At 34.7% G+C, this 19,770-nt stretch overlaps 1 protein-coding gene across 1 annotated transcript in view; it reads left to right on the top strand.

The window, feature by feature from the left end:
* Window positions 1–19,770, top strand: part of LOC123307172 — a 31,471-nt gene that overhangs the window by 8,662 nt on the left and 3,039 nt on the right. The window contains exons 3-10 of the mRNA XM_044889389.1: window positions 8,574–8,714; window positions 9,444–9,600; window positions 15,137–15,328; window positions 15,500–15,684; window positions 15,943–16,275; window positions 16,450–16,997; window positions 18,601–18,649; window positions 18,901–19,149. Of these exons, the coding sequence (XP_044745324.1) occupies window positions 8,574–8,714; window positions 9,444–9,600; window positions 15,137–15,328; window positions 15,500–15,684; window positions 15,943–16,275; window positions 16,450–16,997; window positions 18,601–18,649; window positions 18,901–19,149 (1,854 nt within the window). The remainder of the gene's footprint in view (window positions 1–8,573; window positions 8,715–9,443; window positions 9,601–15,136; window positions 15,329–15,499; window positions 15,685–15,942; window positions 16,276–16,449; window positions 16,998–18,600; window positions 18,650–18,900; window positions 19,150–19,770) is intronic.

The raw sequence follows: 19,770 nt of genomic DNA, 5'->3' as shown, positions 1-19,770 counted from the left end.
GTAACTTCTCCTTTACTCTTTTTCTCGGTATATACAGGGTGGGCCATCCATAACTTTCCACCCCGAATTTTGAGCTTTGGGATGGAATAACGAAAAAACGCTGAGACAGGTCAAATTTTGTTGAAAGGGGAACAAATAAGGGTGTTCAAATGAGTTTGATATCACAATCCCTCTAGCCGCAATCCCTAACAGCTCTCATTTTTGAAAAGGGGTCGAGCAGCACCTTGTTGGAAAGGCAATTCAATTTCCTGCATGAGTGTATTTTTTTTCATCGCTGTATTATTATACAGAGTGATTCAGTATTCCATTAATAACTTTCACACGCCGAATTTGGATCTTTGAGATGAAAAAAACGCTCGGACGCCACAGTGGTCCGAAACCACGAAAAGCTGGCCAAAAGTCAAAAACGTTTTCGATTCGGGTGGAAGTCTGTATTTAGGGGTTTTCGGTGTCGCTGATTACAAATTTGAAGACAAAAAGTGGAAACACAAAATGGCGGATCCAAAATGGCGGAAGTTTTAACGAAAACGTACTCAATTCGGGTAAAGGTCTGTACTCGGGGGTTTTTGAGGTCGCTAATTACGAATTCGAACTAGAAATGGAGAAAAAAAATGGTGGATCCAATATGGCGGAAAATTTTTTCGGAATCGTATTCAATTCGGGTAAAAGTTTGTACTCAGGGGTTTTCCGGGACGCTGATTAAGAATTCGAAATCAAAATGTGAAAAAAATGAAAAAATAAAAAAAAATTCCACAAATTTTAAAATCGCCATTTTTTTTTATTTACGGGGTTGGGGGGTGTGTGGGGTGTTGAGGATAGAATTAAAATATCGAAGTAACACCGGACACGAATTTCCGTTTATTTATTTGGAATGGATTAGTCGTCTTATTCAAAAAAAAAACAAAACATATCCTAAACAAGAACCAACCTAGGCACACATCATCGCGTTAACATTATCCCCAAAATCAAAGTTGCAGTCAGGAGCAGCCAATTTTTGGATATGTTTGGATGAGATATCTAAGCAACAGTTCACATTTAGTTTCAGGGTGGGGTTCGTTGGGGGTTTTGACTTATGGCTTTTTCTAACACGACTTTTCAGAAAGTAAAAAAAAAAAAACCACTACATTCATTAATGATTTTACACTTCATACATCTCTTACAATAATTTCGAGCAACACATTCAAAATCTACCTTTTATCCAGAGAAAAATCCATTTTACAAAATCAAAATCCGTTTACTTTTCGCGATTCTACACGTGTCTAAACTTTGTCCTATTTTAGACGGGCGATGAGCGAACGATTTACATGCTTAACGCTCTTAAATGGTAGGCGATTCCTAACCAGATAGGGACGTTTTCGCTTTCTTAATGGTTATAATACATAGTAGGGATACTACCAAAACTATTCCAATCATTGAAAGTCCCTAGAAAAAAACATTTTTTTTGGACTTTTGGCCAGCTTTTCGGGATTTCGGACCACTGTGGGACGGGTCAAAGAATGAGTTCGATATCACTACCCATTTAGCCGCTACCCTAACAGCAATTATTTCAATTTAAACGAAAGCGCACGATTTACGACCTATTATGTCTATTCAAAAATAATTGCTAGCGGCTAGAGGGGTAGTGATATCGAATTCATTTTTTGACCCGTCCGAGCGTTTTTTCTATCTCAAAGATCCAAATTCGGCGTGTGAAACTTATTGATGGAATACTGAGTCACTCAGTATAATAATAAAGAGATGAAAAAAAAATACACTCACGCAGAAAATTGACTTGTCTTTCCAACAAGGTGCTGCTCGACCCCGAGCTCGACCCCTTTTCCCTATTCAAAAATGAGAGCTGTTAAGGGTTGCGGCTAGAGGGGTAGTGATATCAAACTCATTTGAACACCCTTCTTTCCCCCTTTTAACGAAATTTGACCTGTCTGAGCGTTTTTTCGTTATTCCATCCCAAAGCTCATAATTCGGGGTGAAAAATTATGGATGGCCCACCCTGTTTGTTTATATATTGGGAATTCATTATTCTGAATACGACTTTCGCACTTTGGCTACTTGTTGGAGCATGCCTTGAAATACCAAAATCCAGTTGAACCTGCAAATCGTTTTTTTTTGTAGATACAACTTCCTGTCTTAACAGGGCAGAATTGAAAATATGTTAACATATTTTAATGACATCAAGACCTAGAATAATTTTGCATATGGATGAACTATTTCAGAGAAAATTACGATTCAAGAATTTAAAATCATGTCAACTGTATTCAAATGACATCAAGTTCTAGAGTAATTCGGATAATATCCCAATTACTTTTAATTAATAAATTGAAGGTTTCAGAGGAAATTACCTGCAATGAAATATACTTCAAGAATACATGAAATTTGAGGAGACTGGTTGAATTCGTTGGTGAAAATAACACAATATTCACAATTTAATATTCATTGTGGTTCATTTTTAGAGACAAAATTTCTTATTTTTAACACATGAATGGATAATGAATATCTGAAAAATCGCGGTATTATTTTTTTATTCCCTTTGTTATTTTTAAATCACAGTGTAAATCTGTTTTTGCTGAAAACCTGATCAAATTGTATTCGCATAAACAATGATGAAATTCAGACTAAAATCATGACCGAAGTGCTGAGAAATATTTGCCATTTTTGAGGATTCGTTGTAAACCTCGAAAGAAAATATTAGTGTTCCCGACAAAGTAGATAGAATCACAGAAACTAGTTTCTGTGATCTGTGTTTTCGTTTCAACTCTTCTTGCCGACAGAATCAAATTTCTCCCAAACATAAGCATTGTGGAGATGTTATTACCGAAACTCCCGGTATCAAAATCACTTGCATCTATTCAAGTCGATTGTTTAACATTTTCGTGCCAGATTATTTTCAGTCTGCATCAACACTCATTGTTGTTCAGATTACAGTACGGTTCAAATTGAAAGTGTCAATTAATTTTATATGATCATTTGGGAAATACCTCTCAACAATACTGCACAAACTTCAGCATTGGAAGTATTGTTTTCGATTCATGATTGCGAAAAATGGATCTTTGAGACGGAGTACAAAAAATTATAAACGCAATGAAATTCTTGCAGTTTTTGTATTGACATGTAATTTTTTTTTAGAAAGTGGAATTTGAAATATTTTTTGGAAATAATTAATGAGTTCTTCTGATTGTGTTATTTTGAATGATATATTTGTTAGGGACAGAATTATTGATATTATTTCTTGTCAATTTGATTTTTTTTTAGCATAATTACGAAAAATTATCTTTCCAAAACTAATTCATTCTAGCCAAACTCGAACTGCTTGCACTTTATCTGATTTTTTTCGGTTAACCAATTTATTTGTTTCTAGACTAACGTTATAGTGATTGCCCAATTATGTTTAATTGAATATTTCTTTTATGATGGGCATTAAATTCTCTTTATTACGTTATTTGTTTTTCACCGGAATCACATTAGATACCAGTAATAATTATTTCTTTCCATTTACGTTTATATTCGACTCAAAATAAATTTCTGTTACAATCATCTTCCGGAAAATGTTGTGTAGTTGGCTTTTAAGGATATGAATTGATTAAGTTTTGATAATGAATTAACTTTCCCTTCCTTCGAGATTGATCTAAGATTTGAATCAAATTAATGTAATTTTACTGTTTAATTTTCACTCAGAAGATTTACATATCATTTTAATCCATCTTGGAATTGATAACTGCAGTATACAAAATTACTCTTCAAGTGCTTAAAATGGGTTAACTAATTTCTCATTGGCATCTTTCAACAATGAAGAACATTGACATTGAGGTGACAATGTCTTACCTAGTTGAACATTGACATCAGTGTTTCTGAATATTATTGAACTTCTCTGAATTGAGTTATTGTGACACACTCCACTGAATAAATTTTAGTCTCGTTAATGCAAATGATCTCGGAGTAACATAGTGTGAGATGATTCAAAGGAAATTCTTCAAGCATGAGAACAGCAAATCAGCGTTCGTAATCAAATTAATGGAGTTATCTCATGATCGAAGAAAGTAGAACTATCTTCAACCTACTAGCCTATTCAGAGAATTCACGTTCTGGTGAACAAAAGTAACAGTTTCTTTTGGTCACTTTATTCCTTTTGGGCCATTTACCAAGGATTCAATCGATGGACGTCTTAGTTACATATTTCCAAGAAGTTATTCGAAAAAACGTATAAAGGACTTCCGAGTGCTCAGCAAGTTTATTTATTGAAAATCTTTTAAATGAAATTCTCAAAAAATCATTATTTACCTACATGAAATTTGTTTCTATACACCTCTATCATTCTATGTTTAATCACTTTTGGGAAAAATGTTGAGTTCTCTAATTCTTAATAACATGTGGAACGAAAAACGTAGAACTTAGGCACTTTGATTAGCATTCATTCTGAAAAACCTTCAATTACAAACCCATCCTCTCTAATTGCAGACCCAGAAAAATTTAACAATGAGTGCATGTACAACATGTCCGGTAATAATGGGCAGTTGCTTCCAAAACAAGGCATGATTTTAGTCATATAAGAATACACATATAAATATACCTATAATGATACCTATCCATCTGAGGTCACTCAATAGAACCAAACGAATTAGTCATTTCAAACGCATCGACAAATTATTGTTTTGAAGTTCAAAAAGGTCATCCATTCAAGGCTACAGCTGGTTTTCCGGCATACCTTACTGTTTTTGTTGGTCTAAAATTGAATGAAGAAGTTGTGGTTTGCCTTCGCTCGTAAAACTTAATTAACGCTACGTCAGAAGTGATAGTGACAAAAACTTTGGTTATATTTAAGTTCCATAAGTATTATTCAATGATGCGGAAATATCTGATGGATTTTATATTCATCCTTGAGTTCTTGGAGGATTTCTTGAAAAATAATGAAAGACTTGAATAGAATGAGTTCTTTCACCCAAAAATTTCCATTGCATAACTTCCTTCCTTTCAGATTCAGATGTTCTTCGAAGATGAGCTTAAGTTTGTGTTCTGGATAAATCACATCTTAGTTGGTTATAACTTTTATAAGCTATAGCTTTTATAAGCTTCCCAAAAATAATACTGAATTTGAACAACGAAAAATGGTTTCTATACAAAATTTTCGAATAATAACCAAATGTTTTTGAAGCGTGCGTTTTATTATAAAATATGACCAATTCAATCATACCACAATTGTACAAACTATAATAGTTTAGAATAAATAGCAAATTAAAGAGAAAATAATATTTTTAACATATATCTAGTAATATCTCATTAGTCTACAAACAGGCTATAGGATAGGATATTTGATATTTTTCCTGTATGGCTCAATTTATTCGTCTACTAAAGAATTCCTCAGTTTTCTGATGGCTCTGATTTAGAACCCAATATCGACTCAATTTTGGAGTGATTCCTGAAGTCTACCTGAATTAATGGAATAGTTGTCGCATGTTAAGCAATCATTTTTGAATCTTTTTGAATAATTTATTTATATCGAGCCAGTGGCTGATGTCATTGACATTTGTTTAAGCATTCTCAATTTGGAAACCTTGTGGAGAAGGGTTAGGAATACTTTTCATAATTTTACAACCTCATTGAAACATTTTTAACGCAGGAAATACGGGAAAATTAATTTCAAAGCAAACAACTCACACTTATTCAGCGAGTAACTAATTATCGCTGAAGGAAGAAGCTTTTTCCTACAAAAACATCATATCCTCCGATAAACAACGAGCTCTAATATAGAAACTTGGTGGGAATTAAACATCCGCTGTGTGGTTTTCGTCTCATCGACATGGAGATTTTATTGAAATAGGAAGGGTTCATTTCAGTTTTTTGACGTTTAAGATCCGCTATGTTTTCCCGGTGTATCGTCCTGTAAAAACAATTTCGAACCTATCTTGGGAACTGTTGATTATTTTACCTGAATAGTTTGTTGCACAGGAAATTTATCGAGAATAAACCTCTAACTTCTTGATAAATCTGAGCACAGTTGTTTCCATACATGTTATCATATCATAAGAAAACATTCCCTGGTGCTCACTTGTATTTTCCCCTTACTTGTATTTTTTCAAAAGCTTTTTCTGTTCAGTTTCAATGAAGTGAATGAATAATGATAATCTTTACATATTGCCATTACTTGTCCAAAAAATTCTTATACTTTTTAGTCAGTTGATTAACTTATTTGTAAACTCAGTCTGTTGTAGGTCATTCTGACTCTGAACATTGTTGAAGAGCTTGTAATAATGACGTAGGTATATAATATTACTTCGTACTGAGGCTTCATTTAACACACCTGAAAATTAATTAATAGAACCTTATCATTGTATAAATGGGAATGGATAAAAATATCAAATTGATATATTAGGTTTCCATCTAAGGTCATCACTCATCGTAATGTTTGCCCATCATGATTGGAATGAAATATCATGGACATTTTTTCAATTAAAAAACAGAGGACCATGTAGGAGTTTCAGAGAAAATGAGGATAATAAAAAATATCCCTAGAATTTCGATTAGTCCAAGAATAACACGCAGAAACTACGAACTTTTTTCGAGTTAATTAGTCCATTTAGTTAAATACTACAACATGCCTCACCTTGTGTTTTTCATGTGAGAATCACTTGGATGACTAGAACTATCACTAGGCAAGCAGTAGAATAATACAAAAATAATACCCTTTGTTCGTTTTCGATTGTTTTAACTTTTTTCAATAATATAACTATGATTTACGACAACATCAAATTATCTATTATAAATTAATATAATAATATAATTAAATCAGCATTAAAAAGGAATCTGCACTGAAAACATCATTCTAAAAGAGGTTCAAAATGAGTCTTTGTAGTGGTATATAAACTACTTTTTCGGCCATTTTAATTAGCTGTGTGTAACTTTTCGTCGAAGAAAGATTAAATTCATAGAATTTCCATAAAAGTTTATGTATTATGGTTTGATAATTTAATCTTTATTCCGAAACGCTGCATATACGGCCACAAGAGTTCTGGATCGTCCCTTTAATTTGAAAATTTATTCCAAATGGCGATTCTGACACTTTTTTTTCATATTCTGTAAAGAACACTTTTAATGATATATCGCCCTATATAAGTTTCATGCATACGAGAATATTCAGCTTTTTGTACGTAATTTCTAGCTGGGATCGAATATTATGAATATTGAAAGAGGCCCCCAATATCCATGATTGATGTCAAATAGATATACTATCTCAATGGACGCAATGAACAAAATTGTGCTAATGGAATAGGGAATGATCGTTTTGTCCGCATAAAATGAATAAATTATCCTCCATCTAATGCCTAATGCCCTGATAACACTTTCCTTGTTAATATTTACTTTTGTCATTTGCGTAATGTTATCAGATAAGTCCACACTAGTTTGATATCCTTTTCCATCAATCTATGACACCTACGTCTCGATACTTTTAGGTAAATTGAATAAATGAAAAATTAGAGGAAACTGATATTACTTCGGATGAGTAATTTCGAATGGAAGAAAGAGTTTAATCAGATCAAACAGTTTGTTTCTGACATATCCCAGTAAATATTTTGTATTCGCAGTATCGAGTTTTTTTTATCTTTTTTGAGTTGGTACCACTTTAAATAGCCGAATTCAATTTTCTGAACTATTCCATAATACTTCACTGTTTTTCTTTCCATAAAAAACATTCAAGTACTCAAATTAGCAAATGAACTGCAAACATATTGAAATGTTGTTATTTCAATTAAATTTCCACAATTTTGTCATAATCCTCATTTTGACAGGATTACGAAATAGTCGTTATACCAGATCCGTTTGTATTTTTTCGACTCATATCAATTAGATACTGCGAATGCAAACTGAATTGAGCCATAAATTTATCAATCAGCCATTTTATGTTAATATGACCGTTTAATCACTTCATTTTATGTGTACTATGTCAATTGCCTTGAAATAGGTCCACCGAAAACAAAAAGAAATTAAAAGGAAATGCAATTTAAGATATCGAAAGACCAGATGCAAAACGCTAATTTACCTTTGTAAAAAGCATTATGGTTGATAAATACTTATTATTGTTAGGACAATTGTCGTTGAATGCTTGTATTTGCTCGAAAAACCATTCATTTTTGTTTTTCGCGTAAATAATGCATTGTTAAAGTGATTGGGAAACTTATAGTTTACGTACAATCGAACTTTTCAAACGAACCTTTCAAAAGAACAATATTCGATATAAGAATAGAGAACTCGTTATCTTACTGTTAAACAAGCTGCAATTTCACACATACATTTATTTCCGAATTGCCGTCCTCAAAATTACAGTTTTGGAATATTGGAAGACTTGAATTCAAAAGATTAATAGATGCTTTGTTTTATAATTTTCAACCCTCGATATCTTGTACAAGAGCTGGGACAAGTTGAACGACTCATCTCCATTTCCAAAATCGTTGGTCTTAATGTTTTTCAGGTTTCAGTCCTAATATTTCGTGTTTAAATAATAATTTAATTGAGATTCTTTTCTGGATGCGATTTGACTGGAAGAAAATCGTGGATCTGGCGAAACTAATTTTTTCTTCTTGCAGGATCCTCAACCGGCTGAACCATGGACGGGAGAACTAGACGCTACCAAAGAAGGTCCAGAATGCCCGTCGAGTCATATGATGTTTCTTTACTTTATCGGTAAAGAAGACAACTGCCTCAATTTGAATGTTTATCTGAGAGAGGTGAGTGATACCTATACAACTGGAACCACATGAAAGCTTCGATCTAAAAATCAATTGGTCGTTGGCCTTCATGATGTCATCCTAATGAGATTGGTTTATTGGGTGGAGAGCTGTGTAAACTCAACAACATTTGCTAGGAAAGGGGTTTATGACACGTGCATTCATGGATAAATGGATGGGTCTGCCAGGCGCCAGGATATAGCCCGAAATGTTTGGCCTTTTTAATTAGGTCCATGTTTTGTTAGACTTTCTTTAGAATAAAAGCAGAGTTGTTGCTCTCTGGACAACAAAATCCGAGGTTACTCTCACGAAAACCTGCTGACAGCTGCGCCTAAAGCAGATGCTATGATAGCTGCAGTAGGATGTTTTAAGTCAGAGCTAGCGCCAGAAAATCAATTTGAAAGTTTATTTTTGCGCTTAGAACGTTCGCCTGGTTCCTTTTACTTTTCGTAAATGTATTTATTATACTTGTTTCCTTGGATATGAAATCTAAATTCTTCGTATATGTTATGACATCATAACATTTCTGCCCAACTAGAAGTATACGATCTAGTTATATGTAAACGAGTGGATATTCGAGAACCAGCATTGTAATCAAAGTCTAATGACCAATTATGTATGAAACAGACGTAGAGTAAGAAGCTGGAACCGAAAGAAAATCGTCCTTCCTACATACATAGATTGTTTTCCAGAGATATACCCTTCAAAAATCGAGTTTCTTATTTTTAGATGCCTAAGGCAGATTCACCTTTAAAACCTGTCATGGTATGGATCCACGGAGGTGCTTTCATTCAAGGTTCCAATAGAACTGAATTATATGGGCCAGATTACCTCATGAGAGAAGACGTCATACAAGTGAGCATCAATTACAGATTGGGCGTCTTTGGTGAGTCGAATCCATTTGCATTAGAATGTGAAAAGCTTTTAATCAGTACTTAGTACACGTGTTTGGAGCTACTGCTGAAGAAGAGTATTGTTATTGCGAACTGCATATATTTGTAAAAAACCTGTAATTCATTTCCTTCAGTTTGATTATGGATTTTCATCAAGTATCTGCCACATCAATTCAGTCGTTTCGAAATCAACAATAATGAGGTTAATCAAGAAGTATTTTGTCTTTGAAATGATCTTCAGAGCTTTCAATCAATACATCAATTAACGTTTTTTAATCTGGATTTATCTTCCTTTCGTCAGGGAAGCTGTGGAGTCCAAAGGACTAGAATTTAGTGCTAATTTGGTAGCATTTTCAATAACTCGAGTTATGGAAACATTTACGTAACATCTGGGTTTCGTGCTGATACAGAAGTCATCGAAATATATCTAAGGGTTGGGAAGATTTTTGCTGGCAATATCGAGCATTGACCTTTAAGACAATGGGGATTTCAAAGTCGAATGAGCAATAAAATCGATTCCTGAAAAGGGCGAAAAGAGGGACTTCATTGAATGCTCTCGGAGCAAATATTCATCTTAGCATTCAATAGAAATTAATTTCGACGTAGGCTGGCACTTGAACGAGAATCGTGCTAAATTGTTTGGGCGATAGAGCAGAGGAATATTGACGGTACTTTTATAAGGACTAAATAGTGTCATGGTCGATTAATGTCACCATCGTGAACACCGCACATTCCGAGCAGGATATAAATGAACTACAGCAATTCAGCTGAATATTAGAATGATATTGTAGTGCTCTGGAAATTTCACAGTGTAGGTTTTCGGAAATGCTAATTTAGATTAATGAATGAAAAATCTGCAAATTGTAACTATACCCGATTGATCTTTGTCTTCAAATCAATGACGGCTCGTCAGGGAATGCAGGATCGGCCTGGTCGACCTAAAAATAATCGAGAAATAGAAAATAATCATAATAATTTCATTCTTCGAAACTTATTCTGTATGATCAATTTCGATATTCAAATTTCGATTAATTCCCTTGTATAACGTATACTCCATTCACATATATTTTAGCAGTCGGTTGGCCATGAAATAATTTTCTCATGTTTTTGTAACTAGAACGGAGTAAGGTTGGCTCTCATGAAATGTCGTTAATGTCATAACGCCGTTGCCACAACTAATACCAAGTTTTATTACGAAAATGCCGAAAGTGATTGAAAAAAGAGACAGGGTTTCAGGAAGTGCTATTTAGAATTTAGGTCCGCTCATTCAAATAGTTATACCCTGATATTCTAAAATCCACAATACGTCAGATGGTAGCGAACATATTCAATGTAAGAGAATTTATATAATGTTTCATCTGAATCTAAACGACTTATATTTCAGCTGAATATTTCCACAATCAGAAAGATTGTGAATGAAGAGGATGACAAAGAATTTCCTTCTATTGGGAGACCCAAAAAAGTGGTGCCCTTTGAGAATTTTATGTTTGAGTGAATTAATTCGAAAAGTTTACTACAGGATTTTCGATGAATGTCATCGTAGAATAAGTCCCCGAAAATTGATTTTTCTATTTTTCATTTGACTTGTCCTATACATTGTAAATGTCTTAAGGTACCAATAAGTACCCAATTATTATTATTATATCAATGTATTAAGATGAACAGTCACAAATACGCTCCAGTTTTCCTGTTAATTGTTTATTTATGTGAAATTTTTGTTCAAAGGTAAAGTTCATCTTTACTTGAAACTTCTTTTAATTAGGGGAGACTAGGGAGCATTGATATATGGGGAGGCTTGATACAGGCTTATATCCGCGATCTGCAGCCGTTTTCAAAAGTATTATACTAGTGAACACTATTCTTTGGCAGAGGGCATTGCGTGACGTTAATCTGTAAGGCTAACAGTAGTTTGTTTGTGAAATATTCAACGAAATGTGTTTCGAGGTGAGAAATTGTAAGTTTTTACTCAAGTTACCTAAGGGTTTTATGATCATGCATTAATTCTTCGGCATAAACAAACATTTCACTGGGAAATATGCATAAAACTACTCAATTTACAGTTTTATTTGCTTTTCAAAATATATGAGTATAAGATGAAAACATAAATCACTTTAAAAATTGCTTTCAGGGAGGTTTGAGACATTTGTCGTGGGGAGGCCTGATACATGTATCATCTTCAAAAAATATTCCGTAGCTAGTTGGATAGGCCTACATGAAGGCGTTTTCACCATCCAACATATCAAAGGGATTTTTAAAAACCGTACAATCCCCATGTATTTAACGAGGCCGACTTTTCTTGTGTGGAAGTGACTAACTGACAATTTCCAGATTTTTCTACACCTATGGGACCAAAGCAAGCCAGTATCATTGCTGACCTACCTACTGAGCTGAATAATCCTCTCGATTACTCTCCCAGTACATCGTATCTATCCTCCCATATGTGGGGAGGCTTGAGACAGTTTGCATGTTTTTGTGTTCAACGTTCTGTACAGAATAAGATGATTATGATTTGCGACTTCTATATTTATTTTGTTGAGCGATTAATTGAAGAATTATATAATATAAGAAAAGTCCTGCTTCTTCATATAATTCAGTTTCCAGAATAAAAATTCCAAAAAACGTATCAACCCTCCCCAGTCTCCCCTACTTTTACTTATATTGATGCAAGATGATTTTTATTGAAGAATTTAACATTCTTTTAATCATCTGTTAATTCCTTCGGGAGATACCCATTTCCAAGCACTGCATCATATGCATTTCATCTTCGGGTTAATATTTTTGAAATTTACAACTGATGTAACGTATTCAAACTTTAGTCAAAGAAGATAACGAACATTAACTCTCCTAAAGCTAGTGCATATTATGATATTATACTGATCTCTTGTATTTTCCATGCAAATAACTGGATTTGGTATGCCTTCAATCAGTTTGTATAAACTTCAATTATGTTCGTCACATATTTTCCGAAGAGATTCGACATTGTGATTGAATACGTAATAACAGAAACTTTTACGTAGAACGGGCAACATAGCGTTGATTTAAAACCCAAAAATGTTTTTCAAGCTTCATAACCCCACATTTTCGTACTATACAGAGTGAAATGTGTCAAATTTCCATGGCCAACCGATTGCTTAGATAAAAGTGAATGGAGTATGGTATAACTCATATTCATAGCACCGAATTATTTGATTCTGAAGTCTCTTTCACCTTCCTTACACTAATCACGTTGATTAGTTTTCCATTTTTCTGACGAAACTATCCAATATATTTTCCGCGAGTTATTACGATGAATTAATTCAAATTTTTTCTCCATCAATCCCACTATTCGGTATTGTCTAAAAATCACCTTCCTGTACATTGTTTCGTAAAATACCAAGCCAAGGTTCTGAAAACCCATCACTTTTTCGAGTTGACGAACCGGAAAGCGGAAAGCCAAAACCGTCGACCAGTTGAAATGGGTTTTACCTGACGAATTCCCTCATCTCGTGTCGCATTTTTCTAGACCCGTGCACGATGATAATACTCCTACCGGATTGCATCAATCTCGTGCCGCTTTATCGACAAATGCATACCCAGACAAAATAATGGATTGCATATCAATCAGCCAAGTAATTTTGATTTGCCATTTCGAAAATTTATGTTATGATATAAAATTCGATGCGATAGCGCGGATAATTGGAAATTGGCCGAAATCGATATGATTTTTAATTCTTGCTGGGACGAGGCCATGAAAATTGTGACTCATACCTAGCCCACATTAGTTTCCGGTTGTTAAATTTCGGGATTGAGCCTCGTGAAATGTTTCATTTTTTTTTTTAATAACCATGACTAACGATATTGGTTATAATATTGCCCTTATCGAGATTAAAATAACGAGCGCATATTTCACATTAAATGTATGTTGCTTTTGCAAACTGAACATACAAACCTACCCTTAACGCTGGCCAGGCTTTCCTAGAATTTTAAGGTGAGTCTTTGACTCGTACAAATATTTTAACGGTAGATTCCTGAGGATTCCTGATGGATTCCTAAGAAACAATTTTTCCCATACCATTATTTTCCGATTCGGTACAGGGTGGGCAAAATTGGTGATACCTGAACTACAACTTTTTAACCCAACGAGATAGAGAAAAATGGATGTACCATTCATGTCGTCTTTTTTCGAGAAACTAATAATGCCATCAACTGCATTCCTCTGTTTTCTTTTGTTTTTGAGTTATAGGCAAAAATTTAAATTTGGGCGATTTGAACTTTGGTCATTATTTCCGTTTCTGTTTGTGCTAGGATGTTGAAATGAAGACACAATACAGACACTTTTTTGATAGCAATCCAGTGGCGTACTATGATTTTTTCCTGCAGGTTTATTTGCTGAGCTATAACATAAAGTTGTGTTTTTTCTTAGAAAAACAGTAGTTTAAACTACTGAAGAGGAATGCAGTTGATGGCATTATTAGTTTCTCGAAAAAAAGACGAACGTAATGTGCCATGCATTTTCCTCTATCTAAAAGTTGTAATTCAGGTATCACCAATTTTGCCCACCCTGTACAGATAAAAAGATATATATCTTTTTATCTGTTATTAAGTTTTCATAAGGAGCTGTGCCACCCCTGTAAAAACAAAATTACCTTCAGAATGACTGGCTGGCTATATCTAGTCGAAGTCACCTTAAGGTTACCAAAATCTGGCACACTTGATAATATCTATACAGGGTGAGTCTTCGATACGTACAAATATTTTAAAAGTAGAAACACTTTTTTCTATGCCATTTTTTCCGATTCGGCCCTGATAAAAAGATATAGCCATTTTGAGTTTTCCTAATGAGCTGTGTCACCCCTGGAAAAACAAAACTACCTTCAGCATAACTAGTTAAATCTGTGACACTACACATCTGTGGATCTTTTAAACAGAGTTGTATTCAGCCAAAGTATCCAATTATTCAAATTTCACAGATACTACGGAGCATGGTTGGGTTCTTTGAATTTTTGGTATTTTTATGGTACGTTATGGTGCCTGGATGATATCTTGTGCTCGAAAACGATTCATCAAATAAATGATAAACTATATTCCGAAATTCATCTCATTCGATTAAACCGTTTGTGAGATAAATAACTAAAAATAACATTTTTTTATGGTTTTTCAACAGCCTGTATCTTTTGAACCGACCTGATTCGGAAAAAATGGTAAAGGAAAAAAGTGTTTCTTCTAACCTCGAGAATCTACTGTTGAAATATTTGTACGAGTCAATGGCTCACCCTGTAGAATTTGTTTGTCGTCATCGACTTAAGTTATGGGGTACTAATGACGGTATTTAAGCTAGAAACTGATCTACTTGCTACTTAATTTTTCAATCGATAATCAAATATTTGTAATTGAAAAACAAAACTGCCTGTGTTTGTGCGCATTTCCTCTAAAATCTTCAGTTGTAAACGAGATTTGAAAGATTTTCTTCTCTGAGAAATTTGCATCACATACTTTATTAACCAAAACACCAATTTTTATTGAGGCTAATTGTCTAAATTATGTCCTCAGGATTTCTCAGCTTAGAGGACGAAAGTCTGGGTATTCCCGGAAATGCAGGATTGAAGGATCAGGTGCAAGCGCTGAAATGGGTCAGGGACAATATAAAAAATTTCGGTGGAGATCCAAACAACGTGACTATTTATGGGGAGAGCGCAGGAGCTGCTTCTGTTCATTATCTGCTGCTATCTCCAACCACAAAAGGTAACAAATATTTTCTCGAATCTTTTACACACCCACAAAATTTTCCTGCAACAAATCATGGCTTTGTACCATGTCCCATATGATTGCTATTCGTGATCTCAAATTCCCATCAATTATGAAAATTTGCCACTGGAACTTTCCCACGAGATTGTGACAATTATTGAATTTCAGGCTTGTTCCACAAAGCAATAATGCAGAGTGGCTGCACCTTGAACCCTTGGGCTCTTGGACAAAAAGGAGTGGCCATCATTGCGAAGTATTTGGGAATCAAGGATACGGACGAGAAGCAAGTCCTGGAACAGCTGATGAAAATATGTCCCAAGAAGCTGGTGACAGCTGAGATGAAATATCCAGAAGTAAGTTGACGATGATTCAGAAAATATTACAAATTGATGGATTATTTCTTTGATGTGAGATATATACTGTATACTATATAATTCAGGAAAAAACGTGTCCTCACTTTAATTTTCCATATCTAATGAATGAATCACATAATAATGGATAGTATAGTATAGATGAAAGATTAGATAAGTTTAAAAATTCAAAAAAATCAACAAAAGTAAGGATATGCTCAAAACAATAAAAAAAACTATATGTCATGGTCTTTGTTACAGCTTTTCATTCCTGTGAAAAGGGCCTTCGGACCAGTCGTGGAAAAACCGTCACCAGAAGCTTTCCTGACAGAAGACCCATTGAAACTCCTAAAGGAAGGTAACTACCACAAAGTACCGATTCTGATGGGGGCCAACACCAACGAGGGTCTATTGTACGAGTTGGCCAAGAAGTTGAGGAACCTCAAGAGTGTCCCAAATTTCGACAACGATATACCGCAGGAGTTGGGAATACCTGCCAAATCAGAGGAATTGTCAAAGGTGTCGGAGAAGATCAAGAAGTTTTATAAGATGGATGAACTTTCTTCGGATCAGAAGATTCTGGCATTGTATGAAGTAAGTAGCCAGGTCTTGCTTTTGAATGATGATGCAGGGAAACTTCTTATTGATTCAGGTCACATGATTCTGGTGTTTGACTCAGATCTTCATAGAGTACGTCACATCTGATCAGTGATCACTCATCTAAATATCCACTTCACCCAATATTTATATATCTACTTAATTTTTCAGCTTAAATCCGATCACCATTTCATACATGGCATTCATCGTTCGCTGACTCTCAACCTAGAAACCAACCCTCAGCCAACCTACTTCTACGTGTTCTCCTTTGAGGGCGAATTCAACTACTTCAGGAAATTCGCCACTTCCAAAGCCCTGCCGATCCATTTCGTATGCATCTATCTCCTCAACAACTTCGACAGGGAGGGCGTAAGGAATCTACTATGCAAGATTGCTAACGGCATGGGATACAACAAAACACCCGGAGTATGTCACGCCGACGAGCTAGGTTACCTATTCAGGACCTTCTTCTCTCCGAAGATGGTCGAGGGTTCTAGGGAATCAGAGACTGTGAAACGAATGGTGACGCTCTGGACCAATTTTGCCAAGTTTGGAAACCCAACACCAGAGGGCAACGATCTGAATCTTACCTGGCAGCCAGCAACGAAGGATAATCACCTATATTTAGACATAGGCGATGAGCTCCTGATGAAAAAGAACCCCTTCCACGAGAGGAACCAATTCTGGGACGAGATTTACAAAGAACATGCCAAAAATTAGCGCAAGGGTTGTAGGGATGCAACGTACTGTAAACCTTCACCAGAAATGAGATTAAATAGCACCCAACGTTTTATTTTGGGAAGGATAGCTACTAGTCTGATTGGAATAGATAGACCATCGTCAATTGGATGAAATGATCTTACAATAGCTTCGGTGAAGCTAATATAAAGGAAATTATGCGAATTATGGCACATCCATGTGATACCAGATGAATATAAGGATATGACAAGACTTTTGTGAATAATTTGTACTTATGATAAGATTAACGAAAATCTTTGCATCTCGTGTTTTCGTCCAATGAAAAATATTTTTCTAGAAACTTTATTATTTTCACCTGTAAGTAAAATTGATTATATGTCATATTTTTACTGCGTTTACACACCTCGTCGTACATTCAAAAGGCTATGAGATTAATATTAATAACTATGAACGAGAATATCGATCTTAATCAGTAAGCATCACGAAGAAAATTATCCCCAATCATGAAGAAACTGAGGAAATTTAAAATAAATGATTTGTATATATCACATAAACACAAATGAGTGCCTTGAATCCGAATAAGAATTAATTTTCGAAGAATGCATCAGGTTTATAAAATCACAGTGCTTAAAGCCTAAAGCTTTTTAGAAATTATTATCACTTTTGAAAAAGGTATTTGTAATGTAAGATAAATTTTATATAGCAACAATTTTTAACAAATTGAAGAATGACTGTTTTGTTGTAAATATATGTTTTGCTTCAAACTGCGTTGTGTTTACTTTCATAATTCCCCGGGCATTTGATAAATTACATTTATAAACAACATGCCTTCTCTAATGAAGAAGATTTGCTGGTACAGCAATGGAACAACATATGAAGAACAGCACAGAAAAAAAACATGAGCATTATGGTTGATTCATTTTTCGGCCGTTTTAACTGTTAACTCAATTTAAGAAAAATTGTAGTTTGGGCCACTTTTGCTCTAAAACATAGAGTGCAAATTGATTGCCACGATGGTAATGATCAAATTGAACGTAAATACGAGTATAACTTTAATAGAGGATGTCGATGGTGCAAGCCAGGCCAGGCAAAGCTTAGAGCCCTGCATTATAACAGACAGGCTTCTTTGATGACATAAAAATGCCGTAACTGCAACAAACAGATGGCCAGAGGCAATCTGGTGATTTATATGAGCGTCACCTGACTACGTTTCCTGTTGTTGAGCTAGAAAAGGCAGAAGTCTTAAACAGTGCTTTGATTTTTCAACAACAATACTCTGGCTGTTCGGCAGTCAATCTATCTTCCTGCTCTTTCAATATGAAATCCAAGAGCTGCAATGAGTTAGGGTGTTCAGCTGGCTCCAAAGATTAGGGCAGTATTAAAGTTCTGGTCTAGTGTGGGCCTTAGAAATTAAAACTATCTGATCTAACGAAAAATATTTCCTAGCTTGATACAGATATGCAATCTTATTTGCAAAGGACTTCCCAATATTGGCTGCATGTTCTCACTAAAAGACCAAAGAATGCAGTCACATTAAGAAGATGCAGATGCATGATGAGCTCTCGTCGTAAAAAGTAAGTTAAGCTTCTTAGAATCATTCTAATCTTAATGTAATGATTTCAGTACAGCTAGTCTAGCATTTTATGCTTTCACTACTTATACTAGTCAAAGAGTGAGCCGAAGTAGGGTCCTCTTTGAATTGCTACAATTTGTTATGCACATAATCATTCGATCTAAAGAAAAACAATCGATAGCTAAAATTAATGACTACAATTTTATACCAGTACCGAATACAAACTGATCAGATACCACAACAATTTGTAAATAGCATTGCTATAAATTCTGTAAACGTGACAACATCTCCTTCGATTTTTTATTCATTTATCACCGCAATTAGATACCAACAGATAATGATTCAAATAGCGCAGTCGAGAACACACCATTAAGTTCCATAAATTTTTTCCTCCGCTGGCAACTGAGCAGACAATTTTCGATCAGTGTGGAAGGCGCAAAAACAGCAGTACCACCATGAGCTCTGAGCCTCGAGTGATAGTGGAAAGTGGGATTTTAGAGGGGTATGTCTGTGATAGTCAGGTGGAAAACGAGAAGAGCTATTTTTGTTTTCAAGGAATTCCCTACGCTAAACCGCCCTTAGGCGAGCTCCGGTTCAAGGTAAACGACATATTTTATCTAGTTCAGGGTTTCCGAATAATGTAAAATCGATAGGAGAGGGTTATGACCTGGAGATGAGGAATAATTTTTCGGTCCTTTGTTGCCAGACTCATGGATATTTCCTTATCGGCAAAGGCACATCTAAAGCAAAATTTTCATCATTGCAATTTCTCGTATTCAATATAAATATGTTCATTTTCAATTAAACCTGGGAGCGGAGAAACAGTGGCTAATCAGGAAATCAGTACATAAAAATGGAATTAGTCATGATAGATTAGACTTCGTTAAGTTGTAAAAATTATAATAACTTCTGTAAAAATTATATACATGTGAATTAGATAAAAAAGGACAAATTAGCGGGAAAAAGATTACCTATCTAAAGCTGATATGGACTGACTTATACTGCTATAAAAGTTGTGTTGTCCAAATAATAACTGTTCCACCGTATAATATCTGCAAATGTCATTATTTTAAGAAAGCATTGAGAAAATTATAAAGCCATGTGTAAAATTGTACAAGAATTCCAGTACTCGGAAATCCATATTGAATTTATTTCATAAAAACCACAATGATGTTATACATCCAATAATAAATGAGACCTCAATAGAACTAATGGTTCTT

The sequence above is a fragment of the Coccinella septempunctata genome, chromosome 2 (assembly GCF_907165205.1).
Source record: "Coccinella septempunctata chromosome 2, icCocSept1.1, whole genome shotgun sequence".
NCBI classification, from domain to species: Eukaryota; Metazoa; Arthropoda; class Insecta; order Coleoptera; family Coccinellidae; genus Coccinella; species Coccinella septempunctata.
The sequence above is the reverse complement of the archived record's forward strand: the minus strand, read 5'-3'. Positions and strand labels throughout refer to the sequence as shown.